Source organism: Panicum virgatum, chromosome 3N, assembly GCF_016808335.1.
Source record: "Panicum virgatum strain AP13 chromosome 3N, P.virgatum_v5, whole genome shotgun sequence".
In the NCBI taxonomy this organism is placed as follows: domain Eukaryota; kingdom Viridiplantae; phylum Streptophyta; class Magnoliopsida; order Poales; family Poaceae; genus Panicum; species Panicum virgatum.
This window is the reverse complement of record NC_053147.1, coordinates 38,145,479-38,165,816: the sequence shown is the minus strand read 5'-3', so window position 1 is coordinate 38,165,816 and position 20,338 is coordinate 38,145,479. Positions and strand designations below refer to the sequence as shown.

The following is a 20,338-nucleotide window of genomic DNA, read 5'->3' as shown; positions in this document are numbered from 1 at the left end:
TATCTCTTGGAATATGTTGGATTACAAATTCATCAAAACAAGAGAAAATATCAAGGCATCTATCAAGATATGCATTTAAGGAACCGTTATAGCATTGGCATACCTTGGATACTTGCAGCACCACCAGAAGTGAATCACCATAAGCTTCCACATGTTTAACACCCATTGATTCCAATAATTCCAAGCCAAATAGAAGTGCTTCATACTCAACTTGGTTATTCGTGCGCTCTTCCTCCAACCGGTTTGAGCACTAAAAAATAGTACCATTCGGAGAGATTAGAACGGCACCAATCCCTTGACCATCATCACAAGCCGATCCATCAAAGAACAACTTCCATGGTGTGTAAGTAACATAGCCGACTTCCAAATCATGTTTATCACTAATGCGATGTTCAACAATGAAATCCGCTACAATTTGGCCTCTAATAGCTCTCAAAGACTCATAGGCCAAATCATACTCAACAAGCACATAAGCCCATTTTTCGATTCTTCCACTCAAAATCAGCTTTTGTAGCATATGCTTAATAACATCGGTCTGACAAGTAACTATGCAAGTACTTGATAAAAGATTATGCCTCAACTTGGTACAAGCATAATATAATGATAAGCATAATTTCTCAATAAATGTATACCTTATTTCCGCATCAATAAGCCGTCGGCCAACATATATGATAACATGCTCCTTTCCTTCGGTTTCTTGAGTCAAAACAGCACCAATAACTTTGTCTTCCGCAGCCACATAAAGCCTAAAAGGAATACCCCTCTTAGGTGCCTTGAGAACCGGTGGTGAAGACAAATACTTCTTGATCTTCTCAAAAGCATCTTGCTGTTCTGCCTCTCAAGTAAATTCAACCTCGTTCTTCAACCGAAGAATAGGAGTAAAAGAATCTAACTTTTCGGACAAATTAGATATAAACCTTCTCAAGTAATTCACCTTGCCCATAAACTTTTGCATGTCTTTCTTGCAAGCAGGAGCCTCTACCTTCTTCATGGCTTCAATTCTCTTTGGATCAATCTCTATGGCCTTCTCATGAATAATGAAGCCCAAGAACTTCCCAGCCGATACACCAAAAGCACATTTGAGTGGGTTCATCTTCAATCCATACTGACACATCCTCTCAAGAGCAAGCCTCAAATCAGCCAAATGATGACACAGGCCGGCCGATTTGATCACAATATCATCAATATAAACTTCCAATATAATGCCAATTAAATCATGGAAGATCAAATTCATAGCCCTTTGATAAGTAGCACTAGCATTTTTTTCAAACCAAAAGTCATGACAACCCACTCAAATAAACCAACGAAATCAGGACATCTAAAGACCGTTTTAGACGTATCTTCTTCGGCCATGAATATTTGATCATAACCCGCATTACCATCAAGAAAACTGATAACATGATGTCCAGAGGCCTCATTGATCAACATATCGGCTATAGACATAGGATATTCATCTTTCGGAGTAGCTTTATTAAGATCTCTAAAATCAATGGAAACTCTAATCTTGCCCGAATCCTTCTTTTCAACGGGCACAATATTAGAGATCCACTCCGCATACCGACAAGACCGAATAAATCCAGCATCTAATAAGCGATTAATTTCTTCGTTTATTCGGTCATACATAACAGGATTAAAACACCTAGAAGGTTATTTATAAGGTCTAAAACCGGCCTTAATCGGCAGCTGATGCTCAACCAAATCACGACTCAAACCAGGCATCTCAGAATATTCCGATGCAAAACAATCGACATATTATTTCAATAATTCTATTAAATCGGCTTTACAATCACCCGATAAGTTTGCATTTACAAAAGTCGGCCTAGGAATAGAACCATCTCTAATATCTACCTTTTCTAAAGGATCAGTTAACATAAAACCTTGGCCTAACTTGTCTAAGTCATCCAAGTCTTCAATAGCCTCGCACATATCGTTCGCCTTGTCCCGATAGTGCTCGATGCGCTGCTGCAGCCAGTCTGCACTGGACCGGTCTGGTGCACCAGTCTGACCGGTCGGCTTCGGCCGGTCTAACCGGTCAGAAGTAGCGGTCTGACCGGTCGGCTCTGTGTAATTGCCCTGCTGCATCACAGAAGTAAGTGTAGCTAATTCACCATCGGCTTTAGGGCTACATAAACAAAACCCTCCTTGGTACAACTGATCAAGTCATAATCAGTCAAGTCCAGGCCCGATAAACACTTGATGTTATCGTGTGCACCAACGAACTCAGAATCGGCGGTACCAATGAAGGAAAAGGCATCACCATGCACAACCTCGACCTCAATGCCGATCCACTGAATAAGAAACTGGTGCAACGAAGATGGTACACATTGATTGGCATGAATCCAATCACGTCCAAGTATAAGGTTGAAGTTACCTTGCACCTCGGAGACGAAGAACGCCGTCGCAACCGTCTTGCTCCCAACGGTCAACTCCATCGAAGCAACCCCTTTGGCACCAATGGGATCACCTCGTCCAACGCCGCTGACCTTCATGTTCGTCTTGATGAGCTCTTCGTCCATCCCGCCGAGCTTCTTGTAAGTGAATAGGGCATCAAGTTGACAATTGCCCCACTATCCACAAGCATACGAGAAACTGGCTTCCCGTTGATGTGCCCCCTCATGTAGAGAGCTTTCAAGTGATTATCCGAATCTTTGGGCTTCTGAAATATAGCTTCGTGGGGCCCAAAGTCCAGATGTGCCGTCTCCTCCTCCGGAATCGCCCAATAGTTGTCTGAAAAGTGCACAACATTGATCTCCATGTTTGTGCGTTCTGGAGAAGCCTCATAATCCACCAACTCCTCATCCTCTGCTGTTCAAGGAGCTGCTGGAACCTCTGATGTGCCAGGAGCTGAAGTAGGAACCACTTCTTCGGCCTTCTGCTCAGGCTCAGGGTCGACCGATCTGACCGGTTGCTCTGAGCGGTCAGACCGGTCCGGTACACCGGTCAGACCGGTCGCCTGGAGCAGTCCGACCGGTCCTGTGGGCTGGTCAGCTGCCTTGACCTGCCACACCTTGCCTTGAGGGATCCTTGGTCTGTACTTGTCGAATTGTTCATCCCTCAACTTCTCCGCCTCCTTTTCCTTCTGTTCTTGGCGGCGAAGGCGCTGCAACCTCCTCTTTTGAGTGTGTGTCAACCCCGGTGGGCATCACCTAGACTGGAAGTACTTCTCCTTGTCTTGGTCCGTGAGGTTGCTACTGCTGGCCTCATGATCATTAGCCAACACAAATTTCTGAGAAACATTGACCGGTTTCTCAACGATCACCGGTCTCTCTTGTGCATCTTGAACTTTGCCCTTTCCGTCTTCAATTTGCACAACCTTTGCAGCTGGAACCTTCTCAGAATCAATTTGCATTGGCACTGGTTCGTCCTTCTTCTCTTTATAACGATACTCTTGGCGCATAGGATGAAACTGGGCCGGTCTATGCTGAGACCGGTCGGGGTAGACCGGTCTGACCAGATTGGTGTTGACCCAATCGATCGTGAACTAGCTGCTTCAACCTATCAAATACAGGTCCTCTGGAGCTTCCCTCCCCTGGAAGTGTGGCGGATACGGCATCGGATAACATTGCATCCAAAATCCCCCGTTCTCCCATACGGGAAACTGAGAATCCGATGCCGGTGGAGCCCATGGCATTGTAGCATACATCGGCTGCATTTGCTGAGGAGGGAACAAGGTAACCATATCTCCCCTGTGCTTGCTTGACTCTCCCCTAGGAGAAGAAGGTGCGCCTTGACGCAGAGGTGACCTCAGTCTTTTTTTTATGGGCCGATTGTTTCGAGCAGCCTTTGAGTACTTGTTCAACAGTTGGCCAAAGGTAGGCTTCTGATTTGCAAGCTTGCCCTGCACCTTTGGCTGGTTAGTCTTCCATGTACCCACTTCCGGACGCTTCGGCTTGAATGTCCGGGGCTGACCACCAGGGCGGTCTGACCGGCCGTCAGGACTGGTCTGACCGGTCGGAGAAACCGGTCTGACCGGTCGCAGCTGAGCAGCAAACCGGTCGCCTGAAGAAGAACCATCTTGTCCCCCAAGCGTGCGAGGCTTAAGTATGATCCTTAGATTCTTCTTCCCATCAGGAGCCATCTCCTGAATCACCTCCCTGGCCAGAATCTTGTTATCCGGCCAATCATCCCCAATGATCACATTTTTGCCTTTTGCTCCTTCGGCTTGATCCGGCCGAATCAGCACCTTTGCATTATTGAGATCAATGGTATGAACTGGGAACGTAGCTTTATCTATCTTCATCTCCGGAAAGGCCAATCGTCCTTCATTTATGGCCGATTGCACCTGTCGACGAAACACATTACAATCATTAGTCGCATGAGATGAAGAATTATGAAATTTGCAATAAGCGCGTCGCTTTAGCTCCTCAAGCGGCGGTATAACATGAGTAACTTTCAAATGCCCAAGACATAATAATTCATCAAAAATGTGATCGCACTTGGACACATCGAAAGTAAACTTCATCTCCTCTTGCCGATTCTTTTGAGTTGGCTTAAGAGATGTACAAGTAGATGGTTTGGCCGAGACGGGCCAAACAAACTCAACAGCATATACCTCTTTATCCTCATCGTCCGATGAATCGAAATCATATTCAACAATATGGGTGTTTGAACGATGGGACTTGTAGGTATCCTTTTCTTTTTTAAATTTAGTTTCTTGACTCAATGCTTTAGCCTGAAGCTGATTTATAGAATAAAAACTCGAACCATCAAGCTTCTCTCTATAACTAGAACGTAAACCCGGAAGAGCCAAATCAACCAAATCCTTTTCAGAAAGCGACAAATTAAAACATTGGTTTTAATGTCTTTAAACTTCTTAAAGTATTCTTGGATAGACTCGTCTCTACCTTGTCTAACCGATATCAAATCCGTCAACTTAGTTTTGTTATCCCCATTATAAAAGTGATCATAAAACTTTTTCTCTAATTCATCCCAAGAACGAATCGAGTTAGGAGCTAACGACGAAAACCAAGAGAAAGCTGTCCCAGTCAAAGATAAAGAAAATATGCGAACGCGCAAAGACTTGCTAGAACCGACTTCTCTAAGTTGAGCAATAAATTGGCTAATATGCTTCCAAGTGGATCGATTATCATCACCGCTAAATTTGACAAAATTGGGAACACGCCAACCAGTGGGGTAAGGAATCAAATCAAAAGCATCAACGTACGGCCTACGATATAGCCGACTCCTACCCGCAACAAAACCAAGCTTTTCTTTAAATATATCGGCCAGATCTTCTCTCATCCTAGCAAGATCGGCCTCATAGTTACCTGTAGATGTTTGGCCAAAACGATGTGTCATAGGATCAGTAGTAGACATCGTTTGTGCGCCATACTGCGGATTGGCCCTAAGCCAATCATCCCAAACATCCTTGGGCAACGGTGGAGGAAAAGGGGGTTCACCGTATGACTTCGTCGTATACGGCGGCACAAAATCCGCCAATTCTCGCTCCAGGCTATAATCAGCCGAAGCAGGAGGAGGCGTGACTTGTGGCTATGATGCAGAACCGAGCACCATAGCACCGGTCTGACCGGTCCGCCCGCCGGGGCACCGGTCTGACCGGTCGGTGCGACCAATCTGACCGGTTCGGCCCTGGACGGCCGAACTGAGCCCGGCGGGGGCGTCTGTCCCGCGAAGTAATTTGGCGGCATCCCATACTGATAATTCTCTGACGGTGCGGCCGAAAGACTAGGGTTAGGGGTAAAATTAGAATATTCATTGAGAGGCTTTTTTCCCTTGTTTTGCATACTCAAGTCAATAAGTATATCTTGCATAAGTTTTTGAGACTGTTCGAATCTACTCAAAAAGGCATCGGCGAACTACTTAATGGAATCAAAGGTAAAACTTACCTCGCTTGGAGCGGAAGCAGATGAAGCAGCAGCTGTAGCCGTAGTAGATGGGTTCGACAGTGGCGGTGCAAATGTGGGTATGCTGAATTCCTCCTTCTTGAACACGTCTTGCCGAGTCTTCCCGAAGCATGCAAGCAATCTCTTCTTGGCATCCTCCTGTTCCTTCTGGAACGCAGCCTCGAATTGCTTGCACGTCTCCTCAGGTATGTCTTCGTATTTGATGTTGATGGGAGTTGCATCAACCTTCTCACCGGCCATTGCGCTCGATGAACTCAGATCTGTCCCCAGCGGAGTCGCCAAAAAGTATGTTGACACAGAATTGGCCAACACACAAGCGCTAGAATGCGCAGGATCGCAACAATCAGAACCTGACGAAGCTCGCCGGTGACCGGTCAGACCGGTCGCGCCAACCGGTCAGACCGGTTGGGCGTAGAGAGGCTTCGCGAAGACCTAAAACTACGAGCTCGGGAGGGACCCCGTCGGAGCTCGCAGATCTAGGGTTGTCTTGAGGTCGACAGGACACTCAAGACGCCCTTGAACGCCGTAGAGACGAGCAAAGAACAGCACGAGGTTGGAAAAGCTAGGGTTTAGAAAAAATAGGAAAATAGTAGATTGATTGATTCGATTGGGTAGAAGGACCTCAATCGGTCGTGGCCTTTATATTTATAGGCCGGGGAGGACGTACTCCTTCCAAATCGGGTTACAAACAGACTCTACAACTCAAATCTAACCTGATTCGGATTAGACAGGACCAGACCGGTCAGACCGGTCGGCCCGACCGGTCAGACCGGTCGGCCTTCGGCAGTGCCAATTTTGGCTGCCAACAAGGGGGTTTCATATTGAAGTTATCAAGATAGCCATATAAGTAAAAGAATAAAACAATGTTTGAAACTACTTCAATGCATAATTTTATGGTGTGGTTTCAAAGATTCCAAATAACATCTAATTTTATAATATTTTATAATAACACATCAAGAATTGGTGTCCGTGTACAAGTGATTTCATCTAAATGAAACTAATTCTCTCTCTTTTCTTTAATTTTATTTCATGTCATGAGAAAATCTATGTGACATGCTAATTAATAAGAATGAAATCCCTGAAACATCCCCCTTATGGCCTTATGAGTAGCCTTATTAGGCGAAAAGTCATCAAATGGATTTTTTTTGGTTTCTGTATGTGCTGCAATTGGCACGGCTAACAGCGAGCCCAGCTAGGCCTGCTAATGGGTTGGGTTGAAATGAGTTTTATGGGGTGGGTTTTGAAATGGAGTGTGTTTGGATGAGTTAAAATGGGTTGTATTAGTTAATGGGGTGGGTCGGGGCGGGTTCTATATAAATACGGGTTGAGGCGGGTTGGGGTGGGTTGAAATGGATACTTTTTACAAAATAGTATAACTATATATAAATGTGGGTCCCACGTGAGAGCTGGACTCTGAAATTAAAACCACGTGTTTATATCAGAAAAATTTATCGAAATTGACTGAATTTTGTTGGAGATGACTCAGTACGACTGGCAGCTATTTTGTGCAAAGCAGTGTGGCTAGAACTACCTGTGGGCCTCACATGAAGAGCCGGACCCTGGAATTAAAACCTCGCGTTCACACTATAAAATTTTATCGAAATTGACTGAAATTTGTTGGAGATGGCTCAATACGACTGGCAGCTACTATGTGCAAAGCAGCGTGGCTAGAACTACACGTGAGCTCCACATCAAGAGCCGGACCCTAAATTAAAATCTCGCGTTCACACTATAAAATTTTATCGAAATTGACTGAAATTTTTTAGAGATGAGTCAATATGACTAACAGATACTCTGTGCAAAGTAGTGTGGCTAGACATATATATGGTCCCCACATTAAGTGTAGAACCACTAAATTCCTCTACATAGTAGAACCCATGGGTTTTTATGGATTACCCCCTTGTAATGGGGCGGGTTGGTTAGAGTTGAGAAATTAACTAATTGGGTTGGGTGGAATTGGATATCTAAATATGTTAATTTTGGGTGGGGTTGGGTATTGTGCGGGTTCCAACCCATTAGGAGGGCTAAGCCCAGCCCATTAGGCAGCCGCAAGACTTCCTCCCGCGTCGAACTGTATATGGTCCCAACCTAGAGTCCCAGGCCCAGCAGGTAAACGACGCCTGTACCACTGCATTAGGGTTTTTTTTTGAGCAAACCACTGCATTAGGTTAATCCACCTACTTATGTTCGTCCCCACGCAAGAGCAGATGCTGCCATCTCCACCGCTCGCCGCCGCCCTCTCCAAAACCGCGGCCGCCGCCACCCGCCGCGTCGCCACGGCCGCGGCTAGTGTCGCAGCCCACCGGCTCCTCCTCCCGGTCCGCTCACTGACGCACAACCCCTCCGCCCCAGGCTCTCTCATCCCGCGCCGCCGCTTCGGCCACATGCCGCAGGAGGAGCGCACGGCCTCGCTCGCCCCGCTGGGCAGGCACTTCGCGGTGGCCGTGGCTGACGGGGGCGTGGATGGCGAGGCCCCCGCGCTGGTGGTCGTCTCGTTCTACCGGTTCGCCGATTTCCCCGACCATGCTACATTCCGGCGGCCCCTCAAGGAGCTCTGCGAGGAGCTGGTGAGTGAATAGAGGTCTCATTCGCGTCTGGATATTGTTGCCTGTGATATGTTGGATGCATGTTGAAGTATTCCGGTAATGTTGAAATTTTTTAAACTTAAGGCGGACGCGAGTAAGAGTAACACTGATAAGTAACAAAGGCCAGCCAAGTAGCATTCAGACACTTTTTAAGTAGCGCTACTGCAATAACCTTTATACTCATAAAGATCTTGTTTGTATTGAGTTTTGAGGAATTGACAACTATTCTACCAGTAGGGTGTTTGGTATGAGGAATGTGATGGCGATGAACCACATAGCCCTAACTGTGATCCCTGCCCATTTGTTCATTTTTGGGATAGAACTTGTTGGACCAACAAGCTCAAGTACGCTTCTACTTCCTTTGCATTGGTATTGATTTTAAGCAACTAAAATACAATGTTTCAGAGTTCAAAGGGATCTAGACCAACATGACAGAGGGGAACGAAAGCGAGGAGAGGACTGGGGAAAGAGTGTTTGAACTTAAGAGAGACATGGCTTTTGTAGGTCCAGAACTGTGCCTGACCAACATGACCTATTATTGACCAACTTGCTTTGCTCCAAGAAATAGCTGTGACTTCAGCATTGTTGAAAATACAGTTCAACTCTGTCTTGACTAGAAAAATCTGCAGGATAGAATGTTTCCAGTTTAGTGCAAATATTTGACATTTTGAAAAAGTCAAGTCATGTTTGGAATTTATCTTGTTTTAGCACTGAATCGATCATTGAACTCAATGAATTGCAATAGTGAAATACTTAATACATGAACATTTTCATGGCGAAGTGTGGTGGTATCATGCTTGTTTGATGATTTGGGTCAACTCAATATGCTTGTGAATTGCAATATATGTATAAGATAAACAGGTTTCATTATTTAGACAATAAGTATGATGCAATATCATTCCAGTTAGGTGTTTAGGAAAAATGCTGCACGCCCAAATCCAATATCTTAGTTTATGCTTCACACAGAGTTGACCTGTCTAGAAGAGTGTTTTGTCCACTTTTCTCTTAAGTCATCGACTTCACTGGGTTACAAAGAATCCAATGTGTTTAGAACTACACAAATATTTCTCTTGGAGTGTTTGAGAGTACACAACGAGGATCTCCATATTTTTGTCCATAAGTGTACAATGAACTCAAAATCAAACGAGACAAGAGTTTAATTTAGTCTTGTGAACTACAGCTAAAGATAGCTTTGCCTCAAAATATTCGTGAGGATATGTTGGAGGTCACATTAATAGTCTTATCTCAATTGATTTTCTGTCCATGCTACATTTGGTGCAAATTCTTATGAAGATCAATGTTTTGTAATCTCAAATACTCCAACATGAATTTGGTGGTTACTTTAAATGCATTAGATTTTATGCCTTCCTCATGATTTAAGGAAAAAAAGTTGGGACACTCTTATGGATCCGGTCTATTCTTATTGTTTGAAGCATGAGATGGAGATCTTGCCTGTGAATAACAAGTGTGTTACTTTCTCTTAAACAAATTGGATTGATAATACGAGAGATGGAGATCTTGCCTGTGAGTAACAAGTGTGTTACTTTCTCTTAAACAAATTGGATTGATAATATGAGTTTACGGCAACCTCTCTTTATCTTCGAAATGGAAACCATTTTCTTTGACTACACATATTGCAACTTGAGGTATATGCTGCTGCGACGGAGTCTCTAAACCAGCATAGTAGATCTTTTTAAAATTGCTTAGATCAACAATAAGTTAGATTCTACCAACTTGGCCCAACTCGGTCAATTCAGTTTAAAATCTTGGCTGGAAAAATCTGTGGCACGGAATTTTTCTAGTTTAGTTAAAGGAAGGTTAAGCTTTTTGCAACAACCATTAGGCGATAGGTTGTTTGATTATCCTTAGCTCTTCTTGTGTCTGCAACCATTTAGCAGGTACAAATTTCTTTGGAATTACATGAAAACCTATATTAGTATAGGAATGAGCAGCTGAGTTCAGTTCTGAATGAGATTACGTTCTTCTATGATGTTCTATCATCCACATTGTCATGTTGCAGCAAATTAACTGGACTTAGTTTCTTTTGTAAGCACATATTGCTGAACTGTACCCATGCAGCCATGCTATATTTCAGACTACATATAGTGATACAGATGGTTTTCCTCTTACATTTGTCTACTAACATCCCATCACATCCACAATATTTAATCCCTTTCAAGGTGGTTGGTGTTAGTTTTAAATTTGCAATCAGCCTAAGGCAATGTTTGGGGTGTATGATTGGTATGTTTGGTGACTTGCTGTCTCCATTCTGAAGGTGCTCAAAGGCAAGCTCACACCAGTTTCTGCAGGGCTTGTGTCTTAACTCATTTTCGTGTACTTTGCTGAGCTTGCTCCAGCGGGTTCACAAATCCAAAGGTTTGGGTGTGAATGCGTGATTAAGCAGGGCTATTCAGCATATTTTAATGAGAAAATTCCTTATTTGACACTACTAAAGTTGCTAATTCCGTCCTTGCCCTCTAAAGTTCAAAATTCCCTATTTGACACTAGTTCAAAGTTTCATTCCTAAAATGACGCTGCCGTCCATTTGAAGCAGTAATGGTGTTAAGTGGCATATGAAAAGACCATTTTGCCCTTGTATCTAATTGATGGATTTTTGCTGTCAGGAAGTTATCTGTACAGCAGGGGCATTATTTCTGCCTTACTGTTGTCACATTAATTTCTCATGCGAACAGAGACAATTTCTGAATCTGAAATAGACTAGTAAGTAGTGTAGCACAGCAGCATTAACCCGGCGACGAAGCTGCAGTTATTCAATCTGATTGCAGCATATATGCCACCGCCTGGCGGCAAGATTAGGCGAGTCAGCGGTTGAGGAAGTCGCTGATGACCTTATCCTGCACGCAACGGCCCGTCGCAGCACGGCTCCAAGAGGTGGAACGTGTGGCCCTTGTCGGGCGCCTGCCACAACGCGGCCTCGCCTTTGCTAGCCGCTGGCCCTGAGCCGGTCCGTAGTAGGCGAGGCCGCGGAGCACAACACCCTCACCGATGCACATGAGCACGCGGCCGCACGCTAGGGACGCCAGCAGCGGCGCGCTGTCCACGAAGGGGTTGATGAGTGGGTCGTCCTCGTTGTGTGCTCTCACCTTGAGCCGCTGCCGCTCACTGCTCGACTGATCTTGGTTTCGGTGGGGAAAAGTGAGGGAAGTAGGCGGTGCGGGTATAGGCATATAGCATGGGAGCTTTCCTGCTCTTCTGTAACCGACCAGGGGTAATTTTGTCTGCTCACATAAAAACTGACAAGATTCACTCATGTGTTAACAGAACATACTAACAGAGTAGACGGTAGTGTCATTTTAGGAATGAAACTTTGAACTAGTGTCAAATAGAGAATTTTAAACTTTAGAGGGCCAAGGAAGGAATTATAACTTTAGTAGTGTCAAATAGGGAATTTTCTCAATTTTAATTTCTATAATTCGCGGATAGGTTGGTGTGTGGTTAGAGCTGGCTGGTAGCAAGTTTGTTGAGATTAGGAAGGCTTAATTTGGGTACTTCCTGTCCTTTCAGTAATTCTTTTTGGCACATGCACTCTCACCCATCCTTTCACAATCCCCATTCTCTGCTCCGGAAAGCCTTGACCATTAGTAGCTTTATAGTATTATTATGTGGTTGCTCAATGTGAGCAATGATGCTCATATACACATCATATCTTCTTTCTACAAATTGAGCTCACATGGTTTGCTGGCTGATTCTGCTCAGCGTGTATCAGGTGGCATTATCCTTGCGCCAGAGGGAATAAATGGTAGCATCGGTGGGACCCCGTCTGCTGTGGATAAAGTCTTAAACTTTATTCAAGAAGATGACTGCTTAAAAGGATTGAGAATGATCCAGTCACCTGTTACTCCAGAGGACGAGGCCATACATCATGGACATACCAGTCAGTCTCCTCTTGGTGCTGGGGATGATGCGCCATTCCGATGGGATCATGTCCATGTCAAATTGAAAAAGGAGGTTAGTTTTGCCTACACAGTTTGATTGGCTAGTAGAGTAACTGGAAATAGGAGAGCAACACTCCAGCTTAGTCTATTTTCTTGACCATTTTGCAGATAGTGACATTTGGAGACCCAAGTGTGATGCCAACTAAACAACAACAACAACAACAACATAGCCTTTTTTCCGAAACAAGTTGGGGTAGGCTAGAGATGAAACCCGAAAGAAATAAGTTCAAGGTTCAGGCACATTGATAGCTAGTCTCCAAGCGCTCCTATCCAAAGCTATCTCTTTAGAGATATTCCAATCCTTAAGGTCTCTTTTAACCAACTCATCCCACATCAGTTTAGGTCTACCTCTACCCCTCTTTACATTATCGACCCGCTCAAGAACCCCATTACGCACCGGCGCCTCAGGAGGCCTTCGTTGGACATGTCCAAACCATCTCAGCCGATGCTGAGTAAGTTTCTCCTCAATTGGTGCCACCCCGACCCTATCCCGAATAACTTCGTTCCGGACTCTATCCCTTCTTGTGTGCCCGCAAAACCACCGCAACATCCGCAACTCTGCTACACTCAGTTGCTGCACATGTCGCCTTTTTGTAGGCCAACATTCAGCACCGTATAACATCGCCGGACGAATTGCTGTCCTATAGAATTTGCCTTTTAGCTTTTGTGGCACACTCTTGTCACAAAGGATGCCAGAAGCTTGCCGCCATTTCAACCAGCCAGCTGAAATTCTATGCCTAACATCTTCATCAATGTCGCCATCCTTTTGTAGCACCGATCCTAAATACCGAAAAGTATCCTTCTGGACCACCACTTGCCCATCTAGACTAACGTCTCCCCCCTCATGCCTAGTCGCGCTGAAATCGCATATCATGTACTTGGTCTTGGTCCTACTAAGTCTGAACCCTTTCGACTCTAACGTGCGTCTCCACAGCTCTAACTTCCTATTAACCCCTGCCCTACTCTCGTCAACTAGCACCACATCATCAGCAAAGAACATACACCAATGGATCTCATCTTGGATATCTCTTGTGACCTCATCCATCACTAAAGCAAATAAATAAGGACTCAATGCTGACCCCTGGTGTAGGCCTATGTTAATAGAAAAGTCAGTGGTGTTGCCATCACATGTTCGGACAAACGTCGTCGCATCCTTGTACATATCCTTAATGAGGGTAATGTACTTAGTTGGGACTTTGTGCTTCTCCAAAGCCCACCACATGACATTTCTCGGTACCTTGTCATATGACTTCTCAAGGTCAATGAAGACCATGTGCAAGTCCTTCTTCTGCTCCCTATATCTCTCCATCAATTGTCGTATTAAGAAAATTGCCTCCATGGTTAACCTTCCAGGCATGAACCCAAATTGGTTTTGGGTCACACTTGTCACTCTTCTTAGGCGATGCTCGATAACCCTCTCCAAAGCTTCATCGTATGGCTCATCAGCTTAATCTCACGGTAGTTAGTACAACTTTGAACATCGCCCTTATTTTTGAAGATAGGTACTAATATACTTCTCCTCCATTCTTCAGGCATCTTGTTTGACCGAAAAATGAGATTAAAAAGCTTAGTTAACCATACTATTGCTCTATCTCCTAGGCATCTCCACACCTCAATGGGAATACCATCAGGGCCCATCGCTTTACCTCTCTTCATCCTCTTCAAAGCCTCCCCGATCTCTGCCTCCTGAATTCTCCTCACAAAACGTCTGTTGGTATCGTCAAAAGAGTCATCTAACTCAAGGGTAGGGCTCTCACTCTCCCCATTAAACAACTTGTCGAAGTACTCTCTCCATCTATCCATGATCTCCTCATCCTTCACTAGCAGTCGATCTGTCCCATTCTTAATGCATTTGATTTGGTTGATGTCCCTTGTCTTCCGCTCGCGGATCCTAGCCATCCTATAAATGTCATTCTCCCCTTTTTTCGTGCCTAACCGCTGATACAGGTCATCATACGCCTTACCCTTTGCTACACTCACAGCTCGCTTTGCAACCCTCTTCGCTAATTTATAGCCCTCGATGTTGGCTGCACTCTTGTCAAGATGGAGGCGCTTGAAACACTCCTTCTTCTCCTTAATAGCCCTTTGCACCTCGTCGTTCCACCACCAGGTGTCTTTCCCCTCCTGTTTGCCTCCCCTACTCACGCCAAACACCTCTGAGGCCACCTTCCGAACACATGTCACTTACGATGCCAACTAAAATGGTTGGAAAATATGTCAAGCCAAAAGACTGGAATGCATTGATAAGTGATCCAGACATCGTAAGTGTTTCATCTATCCCTCAGATACTCCATTGTCCCATCTCCTATGTTTGCATTGTGAAACTTCAGTTTCGCTGTGTATGAGTTGTTTATACTGTTTGTGGCAGCAGGTTGTCATTGATGTGCGTAACATGTATGAGATACGCATTGGAAAGTTTAAGAGAGCCGTTGATCCATGTACAAACTCATTCAGAGAATTTCCTACTTGGGTTGACGATCAATTCGAATTGGTTGAATCGGACACCAGGGAGTCAGGGGTAAATAATGATAATGGAATTGGTCAACCAGCAGAAGCCCTCAATGCCAGCAAATCTAAACAGCTACCACGAGTTGCTATGTACTGCACTGGTGGTATCAGATGTGAGAAGGCATCTAGCTTTCTTCTCAGCAAGGGCTTTAAAGAGGTAACACAAAAGGCTACCCTCTGTTTTATGCTGCTGTGATTTTCATTGTCATGATGCTACCGTCCAATCTTCTCTTCACACATAATTACATAAATATTTACTAATGCAGACTGAATTACGTATTGCTATGCCACAGATTAATGAGGCATCCTTAGCGTTGATTTTGCAGCTTTTGTGCAAGTTTAATATTATCTATGCTGTATTCTCACTTAGGTACTTACATTTGAACAGTTTTTGAATCATACATTTAGAAAGATCCAATCATTCACATTTCTACTATCATGCAAGAGGTAAATCAACCTTAATATTCAGGGTAACAATTTCTTCTGATTGCATGAGAGTAAAACAAATGTTGAATTAGGATGACCAGTTCATTGAATCTTTGTCATGAAATACTAAGACCTTTTCTCCAGGTGAGATCCTGAATATTTCTTGTTTTTGGCTTTTTGCATGCCACCATCAAGGTTCTCATCCTATGGTGAGTTCTTTGTGGTGACCTACATAGGCGACAACTAGATGTTATCTTTGTAAGATGCGGCCCATTAACTTCCTACTGCACTTTAATTATTCTCTAAGCTATCCTTGGCTGCAGGCCAGGATTCAGTGGAACTCGTACCCCTTGAGGGGTAATGGTGTACCTTTACCTTTATGGATTGATTTGTGGAGTTCTCCTTGATATGTCAAAATGCCTGTTTGCTGTTAATCTGTCATTCTACTTGTACATTTTGTAACGTTAATTGTTGCATGCCAGGTTTATCATTTGGAAGGTGGGATATTGAAGTATCTGGAGGAAGTCCCAAAGGCTGAAAGCTTGTGGGAGGGTGAATGCTTTGTGTTTGACAAGCGTGTCTCGGTGGAGCATGGATTGGCCCAAGGCACCCACAGACTCTGTTATGGATGTAAGCAGCCAGTTAGTGATGAAGACATGGAATCTCCTGAATGGGAGTATGGTGTCTCTTGCCCATACTGCTTCGCAACGAAGTCTGAGGAGGAGAAGGAAAGGGCCAGGGCTCGGCAATGGCAATTTGAGACCTGGGGAGTCATCGGAGGGCCTGATAAGGGCAGGAGCCCCAAAAGGCATGATGCTAAAGATGCTGCTGAGGCCAAGCACAGTTGCCCAGCTCAATCTAAAATAGAATTATGCAGCTGAAGTTTTCGCATGACTTGCTGCTGAGGTTTTCGTATGACTTGCTGATGATTGAATCATTGCCCACAAAATGAGGAAATCCTGCAGATAAGCAGGGCTACTTTTAGGCATTCTTGGTTTCCTACCCAGACACAAGTTGCATTACCGTTGGTCCAAAATTTTATTTGGAAGCAGTGGTGCCTGTTTGTACAATCGTCTTGTATATTGTAACTGTAATACTGCATGCGCTTCAAAAGTATTCAATCTTGCAGTAATTTTTAAGGAGCCAAATGGAGGTTCGAAGTCAAATTATGTTTAACATTTTTAGTGGTGAAACTGTGGACGAGCTGTATATAGCTGTGCCCAAATCAGGTCTGTTCGTTTGAAGTTGTCCCCTTGATCCTTTGTTTACTTCCAGCTCAGTCTTCACTTTCAATCTTGAATCTCCGACGTATCCCTGCATGTCTAGCTTCCTTTGGACGAGTTTATCTATAGTTTCGAACCATGAAAATGGACGGACAAGATCGCGTTCGCGTTCGTCAGTTTACTCAGGTTATTTTTTTCCGATCATACTCTGAGGCTATGGCCGTGTTTGGGACAGCGATGGGGACGCTTAAACGCGATAAGCAGAAAAAATCCCGCCGAACACCTCGCGTCAGACGCCCGTTCGCCAAACGCTTGCAGCGCAAAACACGGATTTTTGAACTGGGCGGAGGAAAATCGGAGAAGCGAGTTCCGAGCTGGGTTCGCGTTTAAGCGACGTGCTGCTGGTACCCGCGTCCCAAACAGGGGCCTATGTCCGTCGGTTTGTGGTGACACTGTTCCATGCCACGTGGAGACGCCTAGCGCATTCTAGCTTTTCTTCGATGTTGTCGAGACGGCTCCGGAAGCGTCGAGATTTGACTACTCCAATATCCCCATTCAAAAAAGCTTATAAACTCTGAACTGAGCTCCAAGTGCTGCCGCCACTGCGACCGTGAACTCAGCATCGCTTCCGCTGCAGAGATGCCGGCCGTTCCGTCCACTGCTCGCCTGTTCAAGTCCCTGCCGCCGCCGGCTGGACCGTGGCTGGCCTCGCCACTGCCATTTGGCTCGTCCAGGTGAGCCCCTGCTGATGTCATGTCCTGTTTACCGGTGGCAGTGCTTTTTTTTCTGTTTCCTATTGTTTTCTTCGTCATCGTGTCGTTTTTTTCCGCTTATCTTTTGTTGGGCGCAGCCCTTCGACTGGATCAAGAAGACGTTCTTTGCGAAGCAACAACCTGAGGAATCAAATAACTAGAACTAGTAGAATCCTGCATTCCTGCTGACGAGATGAACTGCTAGCTGCTAGCTGCTGCACATACACCGCCTCCTTCTGTTACCTGTACGTGTGATTGTGTGTGTCTGATTCTAGCTGTCTCCGTGTTTGTTATTCTTCTCGTCTCTATCACCTTGTAAAGTTGTGAGCATCACAAATAAATGGAACTTGTGAAACTCGTCGATATTGCTCTTCCATTATATTTATTTGTTTGTGCATGTTCCAGGTTGAGAGTTTACGATGGTTCGAGTTGTGTGCCTTGTTCCCTCGCACTTGTACAGTACGGAGCTTAATTGCTTCGACCGTCGCAGGCACAAACCGCCGTGTTTCTCGGACGCAGCTGATTTCATCTAAAATTATTGGAAGATGGTATCTCGGATCATGATTATCACTGCCATACAGGAAGGTGACATCATGAGCACATTGCTACTCTTGCATTGGAAATCCTGAACCCATTCTTGCATTTGATTAGTATTGTTTGCTGGGAGGCTCCCATGACCGCTGACCTACCGGGTACCAACATCAGTATTTTTTTTCAAAACGCTTAAAACACACCCGCAAATACTCATATTCACGCACATATACTTATTATCCATAAGAATATATGCACGTGACTGTAGTCCTATTAGCACTAAGCCGTCGGATCTTGAGATTGACGCTCATACACGCACGCACATATGCTCCAATGAATACACATACAACTCTACCTCTATAAACACATTCGAGAGCCTAAGCCGTATATCTCAAGATTATCTTTATTAAATCACCGTACATCATCTACCACTGAAATAATTATAATATGTAAAAGTAGGAGCACCGAGCCGAATCGATTACTCCAACCCCATGTTCCACCATAAAGTTAAGTTGAGCTGACATGATCTATATCAATCATAGCATATTGTCCAGTATTGGAGTTTTCCCCAGGGGTTGAGCAGATGGTTATGGGTTTTCTTTTCAGAACGAGATATTATTAACGGAGTATCAGACAAATTCTACAGACCTAGCTGCACGGCTGACAAAATAGTTGCTTGTTTATAGTAGGAAGTGATGTGAACTCTTTGCAAGCATCCAAAGAGCACATAACCATGAAAGATGGTCATTGGAAGCATGTCCAATAATAGCCGGCGATATACACATCAATGTTTCACATCCGTCGAACGACTAAAAATGATTGGCTTTCCTTGCTGATCAAAATTAAGCCGCTCAATTTATTTCCCTATTTTTGGAAGATATAGTTCAATTTTTCTCTAGTAAGAGAAATTTATCGATGCACGTGTGACGTGTTTAATCAAACGATCCGCAAGGATATGAAGAATTGAAGCAAGATGGACTTGCACTCGTTTTCATTTCTTCGCTAATTAGCATGTTTGTTCTGTTCTGATCCTCAATCTATGAGTGTATCAAAATTATATTTTTTTAAAAAATAACATCGGCAGGCTTATTCTTTTTTTTAATGTAATCGGCAGCTCTTAACTCTTCATGTTGATGATTAATGTTGACGATTAGACTGACCGGTGACCACTACTCTTCATGTAAGGCCAGTCTCAATGGCCATTTTATGAGTTTCATGGTATTAAAACACATGCCACATCATCAGATTTGCTGAGTTGGCAAGCTAATTAAGAGGAGAGAGATAAACAGCGTTTCATGGTGATGAAACGGGATCGGCTCGGTTACCAAGTTGATGACACCCGATTGAAACGCGCACTGAGACCTTCATCGTTTCATCGCCGGATCTGCTGCTCCCCGCTGCTTGCGCTTGCGCAGCTTCCACCCTCCCACGCTCCTGCGCGCCAAATCTCCGATCAATCCGCACCAAACCTTGCGGCCTCTGCTCCAAATCGCCCATCTCCACGCCGGCCAACACCACTGCGTCGACGGCCACCACCTCGCCTCCGCCGGGCACGACGTCCTCGCTGGCTACAGCGAAGTTGAACTTGCCCAGCTCCTCCGCGTCGGATGAGGCACTTTCGTCGCCGGGCACCGCGAACTCCATGTCGAAAAAGGACGCATCTTCCACAATGTTCCCGCCGCCGCAAGCTCAGCCACCTCCGTCGCCGGCGTCTTCGCATGCCAACGGCTACGGTCGTGGCAGCCACGGGCACGCGCTGGCCGCCGGCCACCACGCCGTGGCGCAGGTACTCGAGGAAGCTGAAGAACTCCATGGCACGCGCAGGTGCAGCACAGTAACACAGAGCTCAGTCGATTCCCGTGCTCACTCACCAAATCACCTGCTAAATCACACCTTCCCTTCTCCCCTCGCTCCTAGATCCCCCTTCCTCGCTTCAAGTGTTCGCCGATGGGCCAAAATCAGCTTGTGGCTGGCTCCGCCACTGACCCAGTGAGTTTCGGGTTGCAAGTCAAGAATTGACAGGAGTTGAGTTCAATTGGAAGCCAAGAATGTGTGTTGGTTTTGTTGGATTTCATGGTTTAATTTATTATGTCTTGTATATGAGCATGATTAGATCATTGCATCTTAACATAATACAGAGTTTCATTGCATCTTAGCATGATTTTATTTTAACAATGCTTATTTACCATTTTCTACTAGACTAATACATAGTTAAGAAACAGTTGCAAAAAATGATATAAAGTTCTCATGGTACATTTGATCAAAACACAATGCCCATATTAAATATTGTATCTTGTCTATGAAATTGTGCAATGAAACTGTGCACTGAGATTGGCTGTTTCATATCAGTTTCATCCCATGAAAAAACTAACGTGGAAGTCTAGAATAGTGTCATGAAACCCCCCACTGACACTGGCCTAAGGAGTATTATCTCGACGTAATGATTCATCTCTCCTGTTGCGTGACGGACTCGCCTACTTTATCATCTGTGAA

At 44.8% G+C, this 20,338-nt stretch overlaps 1 protein-coding gene and 2 long non-coding RNA genes across 4 annotated transcripts; all 3 read left to right on the top strand.

Moving 5' to 3' along the window:
- Positions 1-8,042: 8,042 nt before the first annotated feature.
- LOC120665905 (rhodanese-like domain-containing protein 7) lies at positions 8,043-16,596 on the top strand. 2 transcript variants are annotated; one of them, XM_039945626.1, is made up of 6 exons: positions 8,043-8,431; positions 12,167-12,418; positions 12,514-12,539; positions 14,594-14,666; positions 14,774-15,070; positions 15,822-16,596. In XM_039945626.1, the coding sequence occupies exons 1-6, from the start codon at positions 8,048-8,050 to the stop codon at positions 16,218-16,220; spliced, it is 1,431 nt and encodes a 476-aa protein (XP_039801560.1). In that variant the 5' UTR covers positions 8,043-8,047; the 3' UTR covers positions 16,221-16,596. The 2 variants fall into 2 exon arrangements, with proteins under 2 accessions (XP_039801560.1, XP_039801561.1); XM_039945627.1 differs by having other exon boundaries at positions 8,044-8,431; positions 14,777-15,070.
- A 420-nt stretch (positions 16,597-17,016) lies between these two features.
- LOC120665906 lies at positions 17,017-17,711 on the top strand. The gene is made up of 2 exons (XR_005671433.1): positions 17,017-17,296; positions 17,413-17,711. It is a non-coding gene; the product is annotated as an uncharacterized LOC120665906 (long non-coding RNA).
- A 1,386-nt stretch (positions 17,712-19,097) lies between these two features.
- On the top strand, positions 19,098-20,000 carry LOC120665904. Its single transcript, XR_005671432.1, has 2 exons — positions 19,098-19,669; positions 19,763-20,000. It is a non-coding gene; the product is annotated as an uncharacterized LOC120665904 (long non-coding RNA).
- The last annotated feature ends 338 nt before the right edge of the window (positions 20,001-20,338 follow it).